Source organism: Xenopus tropicalis, chromosome 10 (assembly GCF_000004195.4).
Source record: "Xenopus tropicalis strain Nigerian chromosome 10, UCB_Xtro_10.0, whole genome shotgun sequence".
Lineage (NCBI taxonomy): Eukaryota > Metazoa > Chordata > Amphibia > Anura > Pipidae > Xenopus > Xenopus tropicalis.
This window is the reverse complement of record NC_030686.2, coordinates 20,173,703-20,193,684: the sequence shown is the minus strand read 5'-3', so window position 1 is coordinate 20,193,684 and position 19,982 is coordinate 20,173,703. Positions and strand designations below refer to the sequence as shown.

The following is a 19,982-nucleotide window of genomic DNA, read 5'->3' as shown; positions in this document are numbered from 1 at the left end:
CCCTCAGCTACTTAGATGCCACCTGGACTTAACGAGGGGGACAAGGCAGGAGTTCTGGCAAGCAAAGGGGCACGACTGTAGATAAAGTCAGTTAGGCCGAAGATCACGGTACAAAATAGGGTTAAACAAGGTCGTCGTCAGGCAGGCTAGGTCGGGGCGGGCAGTAATCAAGGATAGTCAGACAGGCAAGGGTCAAACCGGATAATCAATACAGCAGGATGAGACGAAATCGTAGTTGAAGTACAAGCCGAGGTCAGATATGGATAATCAGAATAGTCAGGAGCAAGCCGGGTCAAAAACACAGGAAGGCAACAAGCAGGATACAGGAACGAAATACACAAGGCTCAAAAAGGCACCAGGAATGAATTCCTATCACGGGCAATCAATCTAATACAAATGGCCCTTTAAATATTTTGAATTTCGCGCCTTTGCGCGCTGACGTCATGACGTCAGCGCGCATGCGCCTTTAAGACGCGGAAGTGCGCGCGCGCGCGCACCTAGGAAGGAGCCGGCACAGGGAGCAGACGGCGCGGCGGGCGTCCCCGCCGTGCCGGTAAGGCACCTCTCCTTACATTACCCCCCTCTCTAGGGGGGGCCACTGGACCCCCAGGCTTCTCAGGAAACTTTAAATGGAATTGTTTCCTGAGGCGATCAGCCTTGATGTCATCAACTGAGACCCAAGAGTTCTCCTCAGGACCGAAGCCTCTCCACCTAGTAAGATATTGAAGTTTACCTCTCACACGGCGGGAGTCGAGGAACTCTTGGATCTCATACTCAGGCTGACCTTCAATCAACACCGGGGGAGGAACAGACTGATGGCGAGTGTTAGCAGCAGGTTTAAGGAGAGAAACATGAAAAGTATTAGAAATTCTGAAATTAGGAGGTAACTGAAGACGGACAGAAGATGGGTTAATTATTGCAATGATGGGATATGGACCAATAAACCTGGGACCCAGTTTGGGAGAGGGAATCTTTAACTTAATATTCTTGGTTGATAACCACACATATCCCCCACCTTGTACTGGGGAGCCTCCCTACGGGATTTGTCAGCAGCTTTTTTCTGGGCTAGGGAAGCTGCAGATAGTGAATCATGAACTAGTGACCAGACTTCAGAAAATCTTAAGACAGAGGAATTGGCAGAGGGTACAGGGGAATTAGAGCCAGAAAAAGAAAATGCTTTGGGGTGTAACCCATAAACGACAAAGAAAGGAGACCTCCCTGAGGAGGAATGGGTAGCATTATTGTATGCAAATTCTGCCCAGGGAAGCAGTTCAGACCATGTGGACTGGTTATCGGATACATAGCACCTGAGATACTGTTCAAGGGACTGGTTCACCCTTTCAGTTTGACCGTTAGTTTGGGGGTGATAGGCAGAGGAAAAAGATAATTCCGTCCCAACCAAAGTACAGAAAGCACGCCAAAATTTAGAAACAAATTGAACCCCCCTGTCAGAAACAATATTTTCAGGAAATCCATGAAACTTGAAAATATGCATAATAAATAAATCAGCTAGGGTCTTAGCAGAAGGGAGATGTGGAAGAGGAATAAAATGAGCCATTTTACTGAACCTATCAACCACCACCCAAATCACTGTTTTACCCTGAGAAGGGGGCAACTCTACAACAAAATCCATGGAAATGTGAGACCATGGTTTCTCTGGGATGGGTAAGGGATTTAACAGACCCTGGGACCGATGATGAGATGACTTAGACCTTTGGCAGACTGAACAGGAACTGACAAAAGTTTTAACATCCTGTTTGAAGGAGGGCCACCAAACATGTCGGGACAATAAACAAATGGTTTTTGCAATACCTGGATGACCCGCCACCCTAGAATCATGAGCCTCTCTTAATACTTGCTCCCTAAGTACCTCAGGAACAAACCATTTACCAGATGGTGTTTCAGCAGGAGCAGAAGACTGTAAAGGGGACAATAAGGAAGAGAGGTCAGACCTCAAGGTTGCAACAATTATTTCCCTGGGAATGATAGGAGTGCACTCACTAGAGTCGGAGGAAACTGAGTCGAAACTCCTAGAGAGTGCATCCGCCTTGGTATTCTTTGAACCGGGCTTAAAAGTTAAAGAAAAATTGAACCTTGAAAAGAATAAAGCCCACCTGGCTTGCCTTGGATTCAGGCGCTTAGCGGATTCAATATAAAGTAAATTCTTATGGTCGGTATAGACCGTAACTAGATGTTTAGCCCCCTCTAAAAGGTGGCGCCATTCCTCGAGAGCCAATTTCACGGCCAGCAATTCCCTGTTCCCTATATCGTAATTGATCTCTGCAGGTGAAAACTTTCTAGAGAAAAAGGCACAGGGATGCATCTTGTTGGTTATCGGGTGTCTTTGAGACAGGACTGCCCCAGCTCCTACCTCAGAAGCATCTACCTCTACAATGAAAGGGAGAGCGGAATCGGGAGGTCTAAGGATAGGGGCAGAACTAAACTCTTTTTTGAGGGTTTCAAACGCTTGTACAGCCTCAGGAGGCCATATACTGGGATCAGCGCCTTTTTTAGTTAAATTCGTGATGGGAGCTACAATTAGAGAAAAATTCTTAATAAATTGACGATAATAATTGGCAAAACCAAGAAACCTTTGTATAGCGCGTAACGAAAAGGGTTGGGCCCAATCTAGGACAGCTCTCACTTTACCTGGATCCATCTCTAGACCCTTGCCGGAAATAATAAAACCCAAAAACTGAACAGTAGAAACTTCAAAGGTACATTTCTCTAGTTTTGCATACAGATTATTCTCCCTTAGCCTTTTTAAGACCTCACACACATGTTTACGATGTTCATTTAGATTAGAAGAGAAAATAAGAATATCGTCGAGGTAGACCACTACGAATACCCCCAGTAGGTCACGAAAGATGTTGTTGACAAATTCTTGAAAAACTGCGGGGGCGTTACAGAGCCCAAAGGGCATTACTAAATACTCGTAGTGGCCGTCCCTGGTGTTAAAAGCAGTTTTCCACTCGTCCCCCTCTCTAATGCGGATGAGATTGTATGCACCTCTAAGATCAAGCTTGGTATAGATCTTGGCTGTTTTAACCTGGTCAAATAACTCAGAAATTAGAGGGAGAGGGTAGCGATTTTTAATAGTGACTTTGTTTAAGCCCCTGTAATCTATACAAGGACGGAGACCCCCATCCTTCTTACCCACAAAGAAAAACCCAGCACCTGCAGGAGAATTAGAAGGCCGGATAAAACCTCTTTCGAGGTTTTCCTGGATATATTCCTTCATGGATTGGGACTCAGGTAGGGAAAGAGGGTATGTACGACCACGAGGGGGAGAGGAACCTGGAACCAGATCAATGGGACAGTCATACTGTCTGTGTGGGGGTAAGGTCTCGGCCGCCTTTTTGGAAAAGACATCGGCATAAGCCGAATAGGCTGCAGGTAACCCCTCAAGTGAGGTGGCTGCTATAGTTGAGGGAATACAGATACCCCTACAACAAGAACCCCATTGAGAAACCTCCCCAGTAACCCAGTTAATCTGGGGGTTATGAACCTGGAGCCAGGGTAAACCCAAAATGAGTGGAGAAGAGGCACCTTCAATAAGAAAAAGGACTATCTCTTCAACATGGAAATCGTTCACACATAAGGATAAAGATACAGTTTTCTTATTTACTACACCAGACCCTAAAGGTCTTTTGTCCACCGTTAATAACCTCATGGGAACACTGAGAGGGACTACAGGAATGCCATGTTTAGCAGCAAATCTGGCCTCAATAAAGTTACCCTCTGCCCCAGAGTCCACGAAAGCGGACAAGTTAACGGAGCCCGTAGGCCAGGACAGTTTGACCGGTAGCTGAACCTTGGAGGCAAATTGGGGAGAGGAAACGCCTGCACCCAAATGAAGCTCCCCTTCTTCATTTAGGCTTGGGCGTTTCCCGGCCTCTTGGTGCATTGTTTGAGAAAGTGACCCTTGTCCCCACAATATAAACATAACCCAAGGGTCCGCCTGCGTGTCTTTTCCTCAGGAGAGAGATGGAATAGGCCTAGTTGCATAGGCTCCTCCTGAGGTGGAGACACCGGGGAAGCCGAAGACTTAACATTGGTCACTAAGTCAGGCCTCATATAAGTAACCCCAGAAAAATTAGTATGACCCCTTTCACTCCTTCTCTCCCTTTGTCTCCTATCAATCTGGATGGCTAGGGACATGAGATCATCCAGACTGGACGACAAGGGGTAATTCACCAGGCTATCTTTAATAGAGTCGGATAGCCCGATACGGAACTGACTGCGCAGGGCTGCATCGTTCCACTCAGTTTCTCCTGCCCACCGGCGGAACTCTGTGCAATACACCTCTGCATCCCGTCTCCCTTGGCGCAGTTTTCGAATCGCCGAATCGGCAGATGATGCACGATCCGGGTCATCATAAAGGATTGCCATGGAATGAAAGAATACATCAAGGGAAAAGCGGGCTGGATCAGAGGGAGGCAGCCTAAGGGCCCAAACTTGGGGATCTCCCAGAAGAAGGGTCATAACAAATCTTACTTTCTCCTCACCAGAAGGGAATGAATGAGGGAAAAAGCTAAGATATAATTTACACGCCTCTTTGAAGACGAAAAACTTTGACCTGTCCCCAGAGAATTTCTCGGGAAATGCAATCTTAGGCTCCTGGGGCCTATAGGTGTTACCTCCCATAGCAGATGCCCCCACAGAAGGGGAAGAACTAGGAACAGGTTGCTGCTGCGAAGATTGCGTAGTCTCCAGCTGGCGGGTTAGATTGTGGAAACCCTGCAGGAGATAATTCTGCTTTTGCTCCTGATCCTCCAAGCGCTGTAGCAGGGCAGTAAGAAGCGCTTCAGTGGTAGCAGATGTAGTGGGAGGAGCAGCAGCGGACTCAACGTGATCTTGGTCCTCCATGGCCCGTGATAATGTCACGGTCGGCACCCTAAACCAGAACAGATGCCAAGTTCCCTTGTCTCGGCTCGGCTTCACCAGTAATGTGACCGCCTTTGGCTTCGGGAGGAGCCCTCAGCTACTCAGATGCCACCTGGACTTAACGAGGGGGACAAGGCAGGAGTTCTGGCAAGCAAAGGGGCACGACTGTAGATAAAGTCAGTTAGGCCGAAGATCACGGTACAAAATAGGGTTAAACAAGGTCGTCGTCAGGCAGGCTAGGTCGGGGCGGGCAGTAATCGAGGATAGTCAGACAGGCAAGGGTCAAACCGGATAATCAATACAGCAGGATGAGACGAAATCGTAGTTGAAGTACAAGCCGAGGTCAGATATGGATAATCAGAATAGTCAGGAGCAAGCCGGGTCAAAAACACAGGAAGGCAACAAGCAGGATACAGGAACGAAATACACAAGGCTCAAAAAGGCACCAGGAATGAATTCCTATCACGGGCAATCAATCTAATACAAATGGCCCTTTAAATATTTTGAATTTCGCGCCTTTGCGCGCTGACGTCATGACGTCAGCGCGCATGCGCCTTTAAGACGCGGAAGTGCGCGCGCGCGCGCACCTAGGAAGGAGCCGGCACAGGGAGCAGACGGCGCGGCGGGCGTCCCCGCCGTGCCGGTAAGGCACCTCTCCTTACACAATTAAAACCAAGTTTGAAAAAAAAAAAAAATCAGAAAATTAGTGAAAACCATAATTCCAAAATAAAGACATACAAAACATACATAGTAACATACAAAATAGATGAAGAAGACAAACATTTGGCATATTTGTGCCAATAAAACCTGCAAAAACAAACCCTCCTAGAGTCATGCATATTGCCTGCAGAGGGGAAACGTTTGTTATACACAAGTACCCCCAGGTCCTTCTCCATAAAGGATTTGCCTAACTTCGTCTGTTTAAGGGTATAAGTTACTTTTTTATTTTTACATCCCAAATACAAAACCTTACATTTATCAACATCTGATCTGCCACTTAGCCACCCAGACTGCCAGCTTGTTCCTCTGCAAGGACCCCACAACCTGGATGGAATTACCCTGTAATTAGGCTGCATAGTTTTTTGCCACTGGCAAATACAGACACATTGATTACATTGCCCACCCCAAGGTCTTTAATTAACAAATTTATGCCCATTACAGAACACTGTAGCACCCCACAGAGTACCCTTGCCAACCTCTCTCTGAATATGTTCACTATCCATGTACAAACAATATTATTCATATTCAACAAAATTATTTATTCTATTGATTTCAATGTGAACTCCCCAAACCACCCACTAGTGACTTCCAACTATATCTACTCGAATAATATAGTTTTTTTAATTTTTCAGTGAAATGAATGCTGTGACAAATCTGCTATCTATACCACAAACAGCACTGCAATCATGACAAAAAAAGTGTCTCAAGTCCAACCCTCCAAATGTTTCCCAGCACACACACACACTGCACAAACTGGGACTTAATATCCAGAAAAAAGTTTTATTACAAAAAATCCAACGTTTCGAACACAAACAGTGCTCTTCCTCAGGGATTTTTTTCCTGGGGAAGAGCACTGTTTGTGCTTGAAAGGTTGGATTTTTTGTAATAAAACTTTTTCTGTATATTAAGTTTGTGCGGTACTGTGTCTCTATATTTAGTTTGTTTGACCAGCACCTGGGCAGATAACTACATTTTTAGGATTGTGCTCCTCTCTGCATATATATATATAGTAATTACTGATCCCTATGAATTAGCTACAAATTAGATAGAAAAAGAAAAGGTGTGAAGACAAGAAAGACAGCCTGTATGGCTGAACTGCAACTCCCTTGCCGTACCGAGCGTTGCGGGGTTCATGGAGGAAAATTTAAGTTAGAACAGGGAGGGTACGGGGTAATAGTGCCAGTGCTAGATCCATCAGTTTAGGGACATCATTTCCGCATATCAGTAAAGCGCCCATAGTCACCACCTCACATCAACGTGGCTATGTTCCGGTAGGCAGAAGAGATTGTTGAACCAGCAGGGACACGTGCATATAGAGTCATGATCACCCATTCAAAAGTGGTCACGATCAGATCACCGTGTTTCGTGTTGGCCTTATCTCACAGCAAAGACGAAGTTTGGGAACTTCTGTGTAAATTGAGCTCACTGTTAAATATTGCGGCTAAGAATATTGTCATGGCTGGAACTGCTCCACCCCAAGCAAGGGGTTTAGAGTAATCTGGGTCCGCAAGAGTTAATGCCAGGTCACCTCTTAAGTTCATTAAGTCCATAAGGATTGATGGTGTTGATGTGGTGCATCCATCTGAGTTCCTTCTGAAGGAGTTATATATGTATATATCATGTCCCCTTGCAAGCACCTTTCATAGTGTCAAAAAAATGAAGTGCGCGTCAAAAAAACGATGTGCACAACATTTTTTTTGACATGCATACTCAAGGCCTTACCATGGAGCTATAAAGATGAAATATTATGGTTTTATTGCAAGACATACTTTATTTGCCTTAGTAGCCACTAACTGACACTGCCTAGAATTACACAATTTGTTATCCTTCTCAGAAGACCCCAAAACACTAATATTTAGTGTCTATCTAGTACTTATGTTATATCTACCAAGGTGCTTAACCTGGCATTTATCAACATTAAACCTCATTTGGCAGTTTGCTGCCAGTTCTTTAATTTAGCCAAATCTTTTGCAGTATCCTGCGCTGGACTTATAGTTGTGCATAATTCAGTACCATCAGCAAAAATAGAGACATAATTTACAATGCCAAACTCAAGGTCATTAATAAATAAATTAAAAAAGCAAAGGACCAAGGATAGACCCCATATTGGCAAGGAAACGCCTGTGGCATCAGCCTCAGAATTCCTGGAAAATGTACTATTTTAATGTCCTGGAGATTTGTTTACATTCACATGTTCTAGTCTCTTTTGAATTTACCCCTGAGTGATCCATCATATATACAGGCCTGGATTTGTGGAGAGGCCACAAAGGCCCGGGCCTAGGGTGGCAGAAACCTGGGGACAGCATGCCACCCCACCGCACCAAAATCTTAAAATTTGTGTTCCCATACAGAGCAATGGGGACTTCTCACCACTGCTCCGTATGCAAGTTTGGTCTACAGCACATGCCCGCTTGCATCACTACCCCCCGCCCCCGCTGTTCGTGCATGCGCGCGCCCGCTGTTGACGCATGCATGTGCACTTGGGGGGGGGGGGCGTGCGACCGGGGGCGGTCGGTTTTGAAATCCGGCCCTGCATATATAGTCATTCATTATCAGCATTGGGTCTATTAAACAGGAAGCCTTCATTAACTGGTTCCTCAGTTAAAGGGGTGGTTCACCTTTAAGTTACCTATTACTATGTTATAGAAAGGCCAATTCTTAGCAACTTTTTAATTAGTCTTCATTATTTGTTTTTCATAGTTTTGAATTATTTGCCTACTTCTTCTAACTCTTTGCAGCTTTCAAATGTCTCAGAATATTACTCTCTACATCATACTAAAAGTTAACTCAAAGGTGGACAACCCCTTTAAGGGAACAGATGAAAAATAACATGCTTTTTTCCCTGCTCTCATCAACCAAGTTACCTTCCTCTGATACTAAATTTTTTTACTATTTACATATTTTAAAAAATTTTGGATCAATTTTACTCCTTATTGCAATGGCCCTTTCATTGTCTATTTAAACTTGTCTGATTGCTTTTTTTGCCTATTTATACATAAAAAAAAAACATTTTTAGCTGTCATGGGTAACTTAAATGTACAATTTTTTTTAGAACCTCACTGAAAACCTTTCCTTGCTTACAAGGGGAATATACTGAAATGTATTTTTGTTAAGTAACATTCCACTTTCCTTCTGTGTTAATTATGTGAAAAGTCGTTCCCAGTTAATATATTGCAGATATGACATTACCTCTTGTATTGTTTATTGGTTTTGTAAGTATTCATGTATGTTTAATGTTTTCATCTATTTACTGTACAACATTGCTGAATATGAATTTTTTAAACATATATATAATAATAGTAATGCCAAAGTTTGCACATTGTTTGCATATTGATTGCACAGATATTCCCTTTTACAGTTGTCTTTGCAACATAATCTCAAAGGACACCATATTATGCTCAGTGCTCCCTAAAACCACACCCATGCAAATGCTAGAGATTAATTCAATAGTATAAGTAAAAAGTATAAGTAAAAGTTATAGCCAGACCCACCAGATTACCAGTTATATGAACTATAGTAGTGTTTCTGAACCAGTACAAAGTAACAGCACATTATACTAAAATTAAATATAGAACACTTCATTTTTGGTGTTACTGGTCACTTTAACGCTCTATTTTTTTTTTAATTTTATGAATGTTCCCCACCTGAATGACCTTTTGCCACTACATTTCCCCAGAAGCAGTAACTCATAGCAACCAATCAACTAGTAGAATTTACTGGTCACCTGTTTAAAAGAAAGAAGAATCCACAAAAGTAAAAGAAATGAAGGCAATGGTGGCCAAGGTTTTAGCAGTACAGCAGCCCTATGCTTTTTATACAAATAAAAAGAGATATTTCTGCTGGGCCTTTGTTGTCTTTAAGTAAATTAATGAAACTGTACCCAGATATTTCCAGATGTTGATACCCAGATATTTCTGCTGGGCCTTTGATGTCTTTAAGTAAATTAATAAAACTGTACCTAACAGGTATGTAACAGGTATGGGAAGGACAGTCATGGTTTAAATTTAGATGAAGCTATAAATGGAGAGGAAGGAGGGATAGTGTCAGGGAGGCCAACACTTTACATGAGCAATGGTTAATCATCAATGTCTTAAGCAGCAGAGGAGCCAAGGAGGAGAAGCAAAAGTGTTCATCTGATTTAGCTGTAAAAGGTCATTTGTCATTTTAGTAATGGCACTTTCTGTCCAGTGACATTTGCGGCATTTAGATTAGTGATGATTGAGTAGATTACTATTGGTAAAAACCTGAGGGAGTTGATTATAGGGAAGCCTTTCAAGCTATTTAGAGCAAAGGGGAAAGTAAGGGGAAGGATGGGTAATTAAAGAAACAATGAAGGATAAAGTCAAGTTCATTTAACATGAAAGGCCATGTTGTGGCATTCCCTAATACATCCATGAGATGGCAGAATAATATATTCAGAAATCATTAGATCTTATGCAAGGTTTGCTGGGCATTCCTACTTAGTAGAGGCTAGGTTAATTTTTACCATATTTTCCTTATCTAGAACTCTGATCATTGTTTCTTTAAGAACTAAGTTGGCAGAGATTGCTTGTTTCATTGTAGTGTAGTTATCCCCAAACTGTGGGACTGGCCCCATAGTGAGGGCTGTTATAGTGGCTGGAGGACAGAAGAACAGAAGACCAGCTAGAATGTGATTTAGGTTTATCTTCTACCACAGTCCTAAAAGTCCAGCCTGAATTCACTTGATAATTGAAATGAAGACTGATTTACTGTCCCAGGTACTTACGGAATCATCTCTGCAGTCAGAGGGCTTGGAGCCCAAGGGCCCACCAGGATTTTACCAGCCCAGTGTGCATAAAATATCACTCCTATGTATACATACATTTCGACATACGTAGGGGTCCAATACATTGTGTGCCTTCCTTCAGTTAGGTATGCTCCATAGAAATCAATGAACAAAACTATAGGGATTTGCAAGCAATCAGTAGGGAAGTGCCCACTCGTATGTTCCAACTCTTCTCTAGCCTAGTGATAACGTCTGCTTCCATCACCCCAATTTCTGTGAGCTAACTTTGCCTCTGTAGCCTATTTTTATGCTATGGGGCTTTTAGTAGTACACACTTTGGGTAGTTGGTGACCAAGCAAATGCTTCACATGGGCTGGCATTCTGAGCATTGGCCAGTGCTGTCAGCACAGACAATTAGGATCAGCAAGGTCATTCCTTAGGGGCATGTTTAAATGGCAGTAACGTTTATACTACTCACCTTATTTGTAATAAAAAGCACTATACTTGACCATGCACAATAACTCATAGCAACCAATAGGATGTTTGATTTTTGCAGGTGAGCAGTAAAATAATGCCTGTTGATTAGTTGCTATGAGTTACTGCACAATTACATGACCACTTCCCACATCACACAACAGAACGTAATCCTTGCTGACCAACAAATGCCTTCTGATGATTTTTCAGTGTGTGTAACCCCAGTACTCTACAGCTGTCCTCAAAATTTTGTGAACCCTTTGAAAAGTTCTTTATTTTTTATGAATGTAACGTAAAACATCATCTAATTTTCAAACTGCGTGCAGCAAAAGTAAGTGAATCCTTAGGGTTATCATATAAGGTGAAATCAGAGTCTGGTGTGAGTGAGAAACTCTTTTATAGAAAGAATGGAGATCTATTAAAGCCTTATCATACAACAATATTTGTGGATGTGTAGTATGGAAAAAGAGTTGTTGAAGTCCATAAAGCTGTAAGAGGTTACAAGACTATCTTCAAAGAGTTTGGACTCCACCATCAACAGTAAGTAATTGTGTACAAATTGAGGAAATTCAAGATCATTATTACCCTACTCAGAAGTGGTTGACCATGAAGATAACTGCAACTGCAAGGTATCTAATAGTCCAAGAGGTTACAAAGGAACCCAGGGTAACTTCCAAGCAACTGAAGGTCTGTCTCACATTGGCAAATGTTGATGTTCATGAGTCAACCATTAGGAGAACACTGAGCAGCAATGGTGTGTGTATGACAGGTTAGCAAGGAGAAGGGCATTGCTTTCCCCTAAAAAAGAATGATGCACATGTCAGAAAAAGCGGCGCCCGCGTCAAAGAAAGCGACGCACAGCAAATTTTATTGCCGCGTGCTAAAATTTTTCACTGTGCGAATTATTTCACTCATCCCTAATGAGGAGCGTTACATTTGGAGAAGGAAAAACACTGCATTCCAGAATAAGAAACTTATCCCATCTGTGAAACATGATGGTGGGAGTGTTCTGGTTTGGGCCTGCTTTGCTGCATCTGGGCCTGGACGGCTTGTTGTTATTAATGGAACAATGGATTCTGAACTATACCTGAGAATTCTAAAGGAAAATGTCAAGGCATCTGTCTGTGAACTGAATCTCACAAAACAGTAGGGTTGATTCACTAAGGTGCGATGACGCTTATTGCATGCTTTTTTGCGTTAAAATTGACGCGAAAAAAATGCGTGATTTGCTGAAGTATTATCGCATGCGTTAAGTCACATAGTTACATAGTTACATAGTTACATAGGGTTGAAAAAAGACCAGTGTCCATCAAGTTCAACCCATCCAAGTAAACCCAGCACACCTAACCCACCACGCATGATTCACAAAAGCACCTAAAGCTTTAAATGCGTTAATTAGCGCGCAAATGTGTGCGTATTTTAGCACCTAATTGGGGGAGGCGTTGGGCAGAGCACATTTTTCACTTTTGAGTGGAAAAAGCTAAAATGGAGTCTGCAATGGGGTTTTTGCTTGATTTGGAGGAGGAACATCAAGTCCCCGAGCCTTCCAGAGTCATGTGGCCTCGCTTTTTCGCGAAAGGGACACTTTAGAGGGCTTAAGTGAGGATGAAGTGGTCAGGTGCTACAGGCTCAATAGGGCAGCAATATCCAGCCTGTATCAGCTGCTTGAGCCTTCCCTGCAGCCACTGACTCACAGAAGCCGTGCCGTACCCGGAATGGTGAAACTCCTGTGCTCCCTGCACTTTTTGGCCACTGGCAGTTTCCAGGGGGTTGGGGGGTTTACGGGGGGGGGTGTCACAGCCTACCTTTTCGCGGTGCCATGGCCAGGTCCTGGACGCCATCCTCTCGGTGTCTGGGAATTTCATCTCATTCCCCAAAAATCAGAACAAGTGGAACACCGTGAAAAGGCAGTTTTATGGGGTAAGTGGCATCCCCAATGTGTCTGGGATCCCCAATGTGTCTGGGTTCCCCAATGTCTGGGTTCACCCGGCTCCTCTCACAATGCTTACATCCTAAGGCAGTCCCCACTTTACCATTCTTTCGAGACAGGACAAATGCCTCATGGGTGGCTATTAGGTAAGTATTTGTGTCATGTCTAGCACAACTTTCCCACATTTGCTTTTTGTCTCCCACTGTCAAACCAGGCCCTGCCTGCCATAAACTTGTTTTGCAATTTGAAAAGTGCCCTCTTTTGCCACTGGGAGAGTCAAAGCAGCTACTTGTAGTGTCACCTATCAGTCTCACACTGTCACATCTGTTGCAAAAGGGCCGTGTTTTGACAAAGGGAGACTGGAAGCAGCTTATTTGTTTGCAGCATCTTATTACATCTTATTTTATTTCAGGAGATGCTGGCTACCCGTGCTCTAGGTGGCTGATCACCCCCATTTAGAGGCTGCATACACAGGCTGAGTGTGCTTTTAATGAAGCACATGTCAGAGCGTGGTCTGTGATTGAGCGGACATTTGGGGTCCTTAAAAGCTGCCTGGATAAATCAGGAGGCAGCCTCATGTACAGGCCCTCTAAAGTTGCCCAAATTGTGGCTGCGTGTGCTGTACTGCACAATCTTACGAACCGGCATGGCTTACCGGGAGATGTGGCTGAGGACCTGGATGACCCCACACATCCCCAAGATCCTGTCCGAGGTGCGGATGCCAGAGGGAATGAAGTCCAGGGACAAATCGTTACCAATTACTTTTCCTGTAAGTACCTACAATCTTTAATCCCATAAACAACAAATACCAAACAACTTTTCCAAAAAAACAGGTTTTATTTACAGGAAACCCACTTCCAAAAGAAATGATTTGAGCAGGTGATTCCCCCACCCACAACACAAATAGAAAAAACAGAAATATTTACAAACAACATAGGATAGGCCTAAGAAAAGATAGGTTCCACAGATCCCTAATGTGGCATATTTATTTTCTTTTCCGAAGCTGCCTAGTAGAAGCCCAGGAGCGGTAGCTGAGCTCTCATTACTAGCTCTACTGGTAGAGCATGTTGGCTCAATTGCCTTTTGTGCCTTTTCTTGTAAGGCAATTTGGTGCTCTAGGAGCGAATTTTGCCTAGCCAACAATGCAAGTTTTTGCCATTTTAGTTCTAACCGCTCCTCTTACAGGCTTAACATTGCAGCCTCATGTGCAGCTTGGTGTGCCTCACTGGCCTGTTAGAGGCTTAACATGGCCGACTCGTGTGCAGCTTGGTGTGCCTGACTTGGCATTGTAGGCGTTAGTGGCCACACACAAGTCGACATGCAGTTTGCCCAACTTTTTCATCAAATTTTATGATGCCTCATTAGGGATTTGTGGAACCTATCTTTCCCAAGTTCCTGGGGAGCCACATTAGCTGTTCTGGCCTGGGTTCTGACTTGCTGCTGCAGCTGGGGAATGTTGGCCGGCTCCTCATCTGAGAACAAGGCCACATCTCTGCCACATGCCTGTGACCCTCTCTCACTTGCCTCCACACTAAAAGTTTCCCCTTCAATTGCAGGATCACATTGTAGGGAGTGGAGCAGAGACGAGGAGCGTCCAGCAGAGCGTCCATGGCCACCTTTTGGAAAAAAGAAAAAGACTTTATTTTATTTTTTGTTATTATGTTCATGATGCCAGGCAAACTTCATGGACAATACTGATTGTGATTTGTTTTAAAACATGACCAATTTTATTTTGCAAAAACTATTTGTGGACATTGATTCATTCCAAATGAACCAAAAAGGTAAAATCAAGTTGAAAAGATTGACTGTCCAAAAGTACAAGATGAACTGACTGCACCTAACCCAGCAAGACACACTTGTCCAATAACACACCTATCTTATTAGCAATACACTGCACTTCTGTAATTGAAACATCTACAATATACACAGACACAATTCACTATTATGCCGCTGCACAACCCAAACACAAAACACAGGTCCAACAAAATTTGTTAACAAAAATACCTGGAATCGGAGCAGATGACGATTGTGTGCATCTGCTTGTGCCAGGTGATGGTAAGGATGAATCTGTTGTAGAAAACATTGTATTCCATTAATATTAAGCTTCTCTGCAAGAGTAAATACACTTGTATTAATGTCATTACACCTACCTTGGCCAACATTCCTGTCCGAATCGAAGGTGCCGGACACACCGCTCACGCTCTCTCCATGGATAAAAGGTAGGAGCTGCTCCTCATACCTCGTGAAGAATACTTTCTTTGCAGGGCCACCTCCAGTTCCAGATCTAAATAAAATATATGAATGCTTTTATTGTGTTGCCTCCAATAAGCAAGCCATAACAACGCAGTCACTTTTTGTTACTCATTGTTGCCCCAATCAATTCCCTTTACTTTCAAGTGTAACAATACTAAGGCATGATCTGACACAAACCCTACTTAAATGCTGCAAGCTGCTGCTAAGTGACCTCACTAACTCCCAGGGCTCTCCCTTATACACTGTATTAAACAATGCTTCCACAATAATTCTCCTTGATAAAGGAGAGTACAGGGCATTAAGTATTTTGGGAAATATTTCTTAAATGACCCCCCTATTTACTGCCCTAATTTGTTGTTCTACTCCACAGCTTTGAGGACATAAGTTGTGCACATAATAATAGACGTGCCATACATACATTACATACAAGTAAAGTAAGTAGGAAAGAAGCCAAAAAGGAAGGAAAGACAGTAAGCCAAAAGGAAAAGCCGATTGAGGAGAAAAGCAGATGAGCAAGTGTTAAATAGAAAGATGAATGTAATATATTTACCTGTATCTGGAGTCCTCTGCCAGCTTTTTCTTCAGGACCCTCTTAATGTCCTGGTAGTGCTGCTTGCAGTGTTGGACACTACGCAGACAGACCCCAATGCTGTTTACGTAGTTTGCTATGTCCCTCCAGGCCTTGGTTTTCACTGCCATTGGCGTCTTGCCAGCATATTTGCCGATAATGCGGTGAAATACCGGCACGAGCCCCTCCACCAGCGCCTCATTTTCAAACTCTGAAAACCTTAAGTTTCGGAGCCTGCTCTCCTGCTGTTTCTTCCTTTTGCTGATGAGGGGGTTGGAAGCTCCTCACTCTCCTCTCCACTGGCTTCCTCTGGCCAATAATCCCTGTCAGTGCCCTCCACATCCGACACATCTGGGCTGCCAATGAAGCCAGGCCTCACTGTGTCAGTGTCACTGCCAGAGCTGTGTGACAAGGCAGCTGGAACACTTGCAAGGTGTTCCCTCTTTTTTGCCACCTTTTTCCCTCTGCTGGCTCCCACACTGCTCTCTTCGCTTTTTTTTGATCTTACAATTTTTCACCACCACCTTCTGTGCTCTCCTGGCGCAAATTCGCAAAATGGTGCTAGTTATGTGCTACCGCGAGCGTCAAGTAGTGCACGTGCATTAATTAGCGCGCGTTGCGTCAAATACCGCACGAAAATAGTCTTTAAGATGCGAAAAATTAGACGCGATAAAATTTTTAACGCATGCTAGAATTAGAGCTCGTTTTAACGTACTTTAGTGAATCAGCCCTAGTGTGTTAGGAACCTCGGATCTGTTTTTCAGTAAACAAACAGTTAAATTCATCCCCGTATCAGCCAATCCTCTCCCAGGAAAAGCCCTTTATAGCTCCTGATCACATGACTTCACTGCCTGAGTTACAGGTTTCTGTAAAGAGAGTTGTTTGCTGTTCTACTGTTTGAACCTTGTTTAGTGTTTAAACCTTAGGATTCTAGATTTAGTTTTTTGGCAAGCTTTTGTTGTTTTCCTGAGTAATTTCAGTTGATACTTTGTTACTAGTTAGCAATGAGCAGTGTTACTTGTTAATTTTGGGTGGTAGGTGGATAGAAATTGTATAACTTAAACTCCCTTCCACTGTTTGTTGTGACTCTCAAGCTTTAGGGCTCTGGCACATGGGGAGATTAGGCGCCTGCGACAAATCTCCCTGTTCGCAGGGAAATCGCGCCGCCGCATATGCCATCCCACCTGCAATGTAAATTTTCACCTGTGGGATGGTATTTCGGGGAGATTAGTCGCCTGCGAACAGGGAGATTTGTCGCGGGTGACTAATCTCCCCGTGTGCCAGAGCCCTTACAGGGAGGTGCTGCATAGCCTGTTACTAGGCAATTGTTACCTTACCAGTCAAACGGCTGGAGTCACACTCCCTGTAATGTGTAGCCCCACCTGCACTGTTTGCTCTCTGCCACTGTGTCCTTCCTGTCTTGTAGTCTGGACCTTCTGGTCCCTTACACAGTGGGTCATGCAGCAAGACGACAATCCTAAACACATGTAACCCCTATTTGGCGGTGAAGCCAGGTAGCACCAGCTGGACTTTCATTAGAGCACGGGGTACATAGGACTCTACACACCAGACGGGCTTCCGCAATGTGGAAATATCCTTGGGGTGTTTTGCAACTACAACTCACTTGGGCTGTAAACAAAAGAATGGGTGCCAAAAGGTTCTTTGTGGTAAACCAGAACTTAACTTGTTTATTGTGCAAGACAAATGATCCACAGGGATATAATAATACTCACACAGAGGAGATTTCAGAATATTGCACAGAGGGAAGAAAAATATGGTGTCCACCGGTTTAGTCCACCTCAGCCAAGGGTGGAGAAAATAAGGACCACCCATCAGCATGGCCTTCCCGTGGAGAGTATCCTGGCCAAGTATCTTTATTCTCAGGGTGTTAAGAGCTTAAAGCCATAAGGGCATATTAACTCTATGGGTCCCTACACACATCTACCAAAGAATGGTTAAAGAAGAATAAAGTGAATGTTCTGGAATGGCCAAGTCGAAGTCCTGACCTTAATCCTATTGAAATGTTGTAGAAAATCTTAAAGTGAGCAGTTCATGTGAGGAAACCCACCAACATTAGAAAGGTGAAGCTGTTCTGTACGGAGGATTGGTCTATGGGCAGGACTGATCAACAGTTACTGCAAACATTTAGCTGTAGTTATTGCTGCACAAGTGGATCACACCAAATGAGAGCACAATTCACTTTTGCCACATACATGTTATGTTATTGGATAATTTTTTTCAATAAATACAAGACCAAATAAAATATTTTTTGTTTCATTTGTTTAACTAGGTTTTCTTCATCTACTAGGACTTTTAAAGGGTTCACAAACTTTTAAGGACCACTGTATATCCCTTTTGGGTTGGTTACTTTTATTACAGTGGGATTAATAGAATATAGGGAGACAAAAGAAATCTTTACATTTCCTATCTATCTATCTATCTATCTATCAATCCATCCATCCAAACTAAGATGAACATGTTTTTCTTTTCTATTGTAGCTCATTCAGACAATTAGTGTGGTGGATCGGGATGAGCCAATGGGGGGACATCGATTCTACTTCAGACTTGCGCCTGAGTCTACTGCAGAGCATCACTTCACTCTGCTTAATGTCAAAGGTAAGCCGGCTGTCTGTCATAGCCGAACTCGAGTCCTCCATACTGGCAACATCACATCCCTTATATGATGCGTCACTATCTTATTTTGTAGCATGCTATTTTTTAGCCATGATAGAAGCATGATGGGGGACACAATGTCCACCGTGATTTATTGCAACCTACAACCCACATATATTACTTAGCCAATACTCATGTGTGCCCCACATTTTCACTTGACAGACCCCATTAATAGGAGCAACATCGATGCCTTTCGGCTTTGCTTTTGGCTAAGCGCTATCATTCTTTGGATCTGAAAGGAGACATCTGCCTCATTTATTAGCTAGAACAGGGAGATATGCATATTTTCAGCTTATCAACTGAATATGGCCCTCCAATGGGATTTTCGTATCCCCTTAATTTTAAAGTAAAATAAATCTTTTCAAGGGCGTCTCAAATCCAGCAGAAGAATAGACATATCATAACCACCTCCATCCCAAAATTCCCATATCATATCCGTGCTAAACTCTCCATCGTTTCATGGACTCCCTTCTGAAATGATGCCTCTCTGACTCACTGTACCTCCACTTGCAGATAACACAGCCTCAGTGCATACCCATCGAATGCCATTTGACAGAAGAGAGCAGGACATGTTCATCCTTCCTATCCTGGTGGTTGACAGTGGGACACCTGCTCTGAGCAGTACAGGAACTCTCACCATTCGAGTATGTGGCTGTGACAGCTCTGGAACTGTGCAATCGTGTAACACCACCGCTTATGTGATGGCTGGAAGTCTCAGTCCTGGGGCACTCATTGCTCTGCTTGTGTGTGTCCTGATTCTTGTGGGTGAGTTTAAACGCAACTGATTGACTTCCTTTCAGGTCTGTCCATTGGGGCATTCTTTGCACCATGTTGTGCATACATATTATGTTATGTTGTGTAGTGTTGGTTAATAAGCTGAAATCTGTAAGACTATTCACCGTGGATCTATTTGTTTAGCTGTCAGATACAACATGTTGTTCTGGATCTGTCCAAGTGGAACCAGCTCAAAAGCCTTTTTCTGACCAAGATCTACCTGTACCAGTGATGTCAGGCAGATTTGCATTCAGCTTTTCTGTGATGGTGGAGGAAATGCCATGTGTTCCAGGAGTTTAAAGGAAAACTATACCCCCAGAATGAATACTTAACCAACAGATAATTTATATGATATTAAGTGGCCTATTAAAGAACCTTACCAAACTGGAATATATATACTGTATATATATATATATATACTGTATGTATATATATATATATATATATATATATATATATATATATATATATATATATATATATATACTGTATGTATATATATATATATATATATATATATACTGTATATATATATATACTGTATATATATATATATTTTTTTTTTTTTTTTTTTAAAGAAAGAACAGAGTGCCGCACACACAGTGACTTTAAAAAAGAACAAAAAATCTTTATTAATCCAACGTTTCGAACACTAAATGTGTTCTTCTTCAGGGACAAACCAAAAGACTGTGCACAAACACCCCCCTTAAATAGCCCACTACACAAAAATAGGCACCAAAATCTAGTGTCCGTAACCATGGAAACTGCTTGTGTACAAAAGAAAAGGAAAAGCATAATAAATGGTAGATGAAACATGAAACAAAGTGTAACAAATGCTCCAGACACTTATTGCTGAAGTGAAACATAAGTATAACACACAAATGTAGCAAAAATACAGGTAGCATTTCAGGCACAAATTGTATCATGTCAGGATATGAGCCAGAGTGAAACAAAAT

The 19,982-nt window shown here is 42.9% G+C and overlaps 1 protein-coding gene across 3 annotated transcripts in view; it reads left to right on the top strand.

The window, feature by feature from the left end:
- Positions 1-19,982, top strand: part of cdh22 (cadherin 22) — a 143,432-nt gene that overhangs the window by 116,675 nt on the left and 6,775 nt on the right. For all 3 annotated transcript variants that reach the window (XM_004918631.4, XM_002932526.5, XM_018097841.2), the window contains 2 exons: positions 18,078-18,195; positions 18,766-19,017. In XM_004918631.4, the coding sequence (XP_004918688.1) occupies positions 18,078-18,195; positions 18,766-19,017 (370 nt within the window). The remainder of the gene's footprint in view (positions 1-18,077; positions 18,196-18,765; positions 19,018-19,982) is intronic.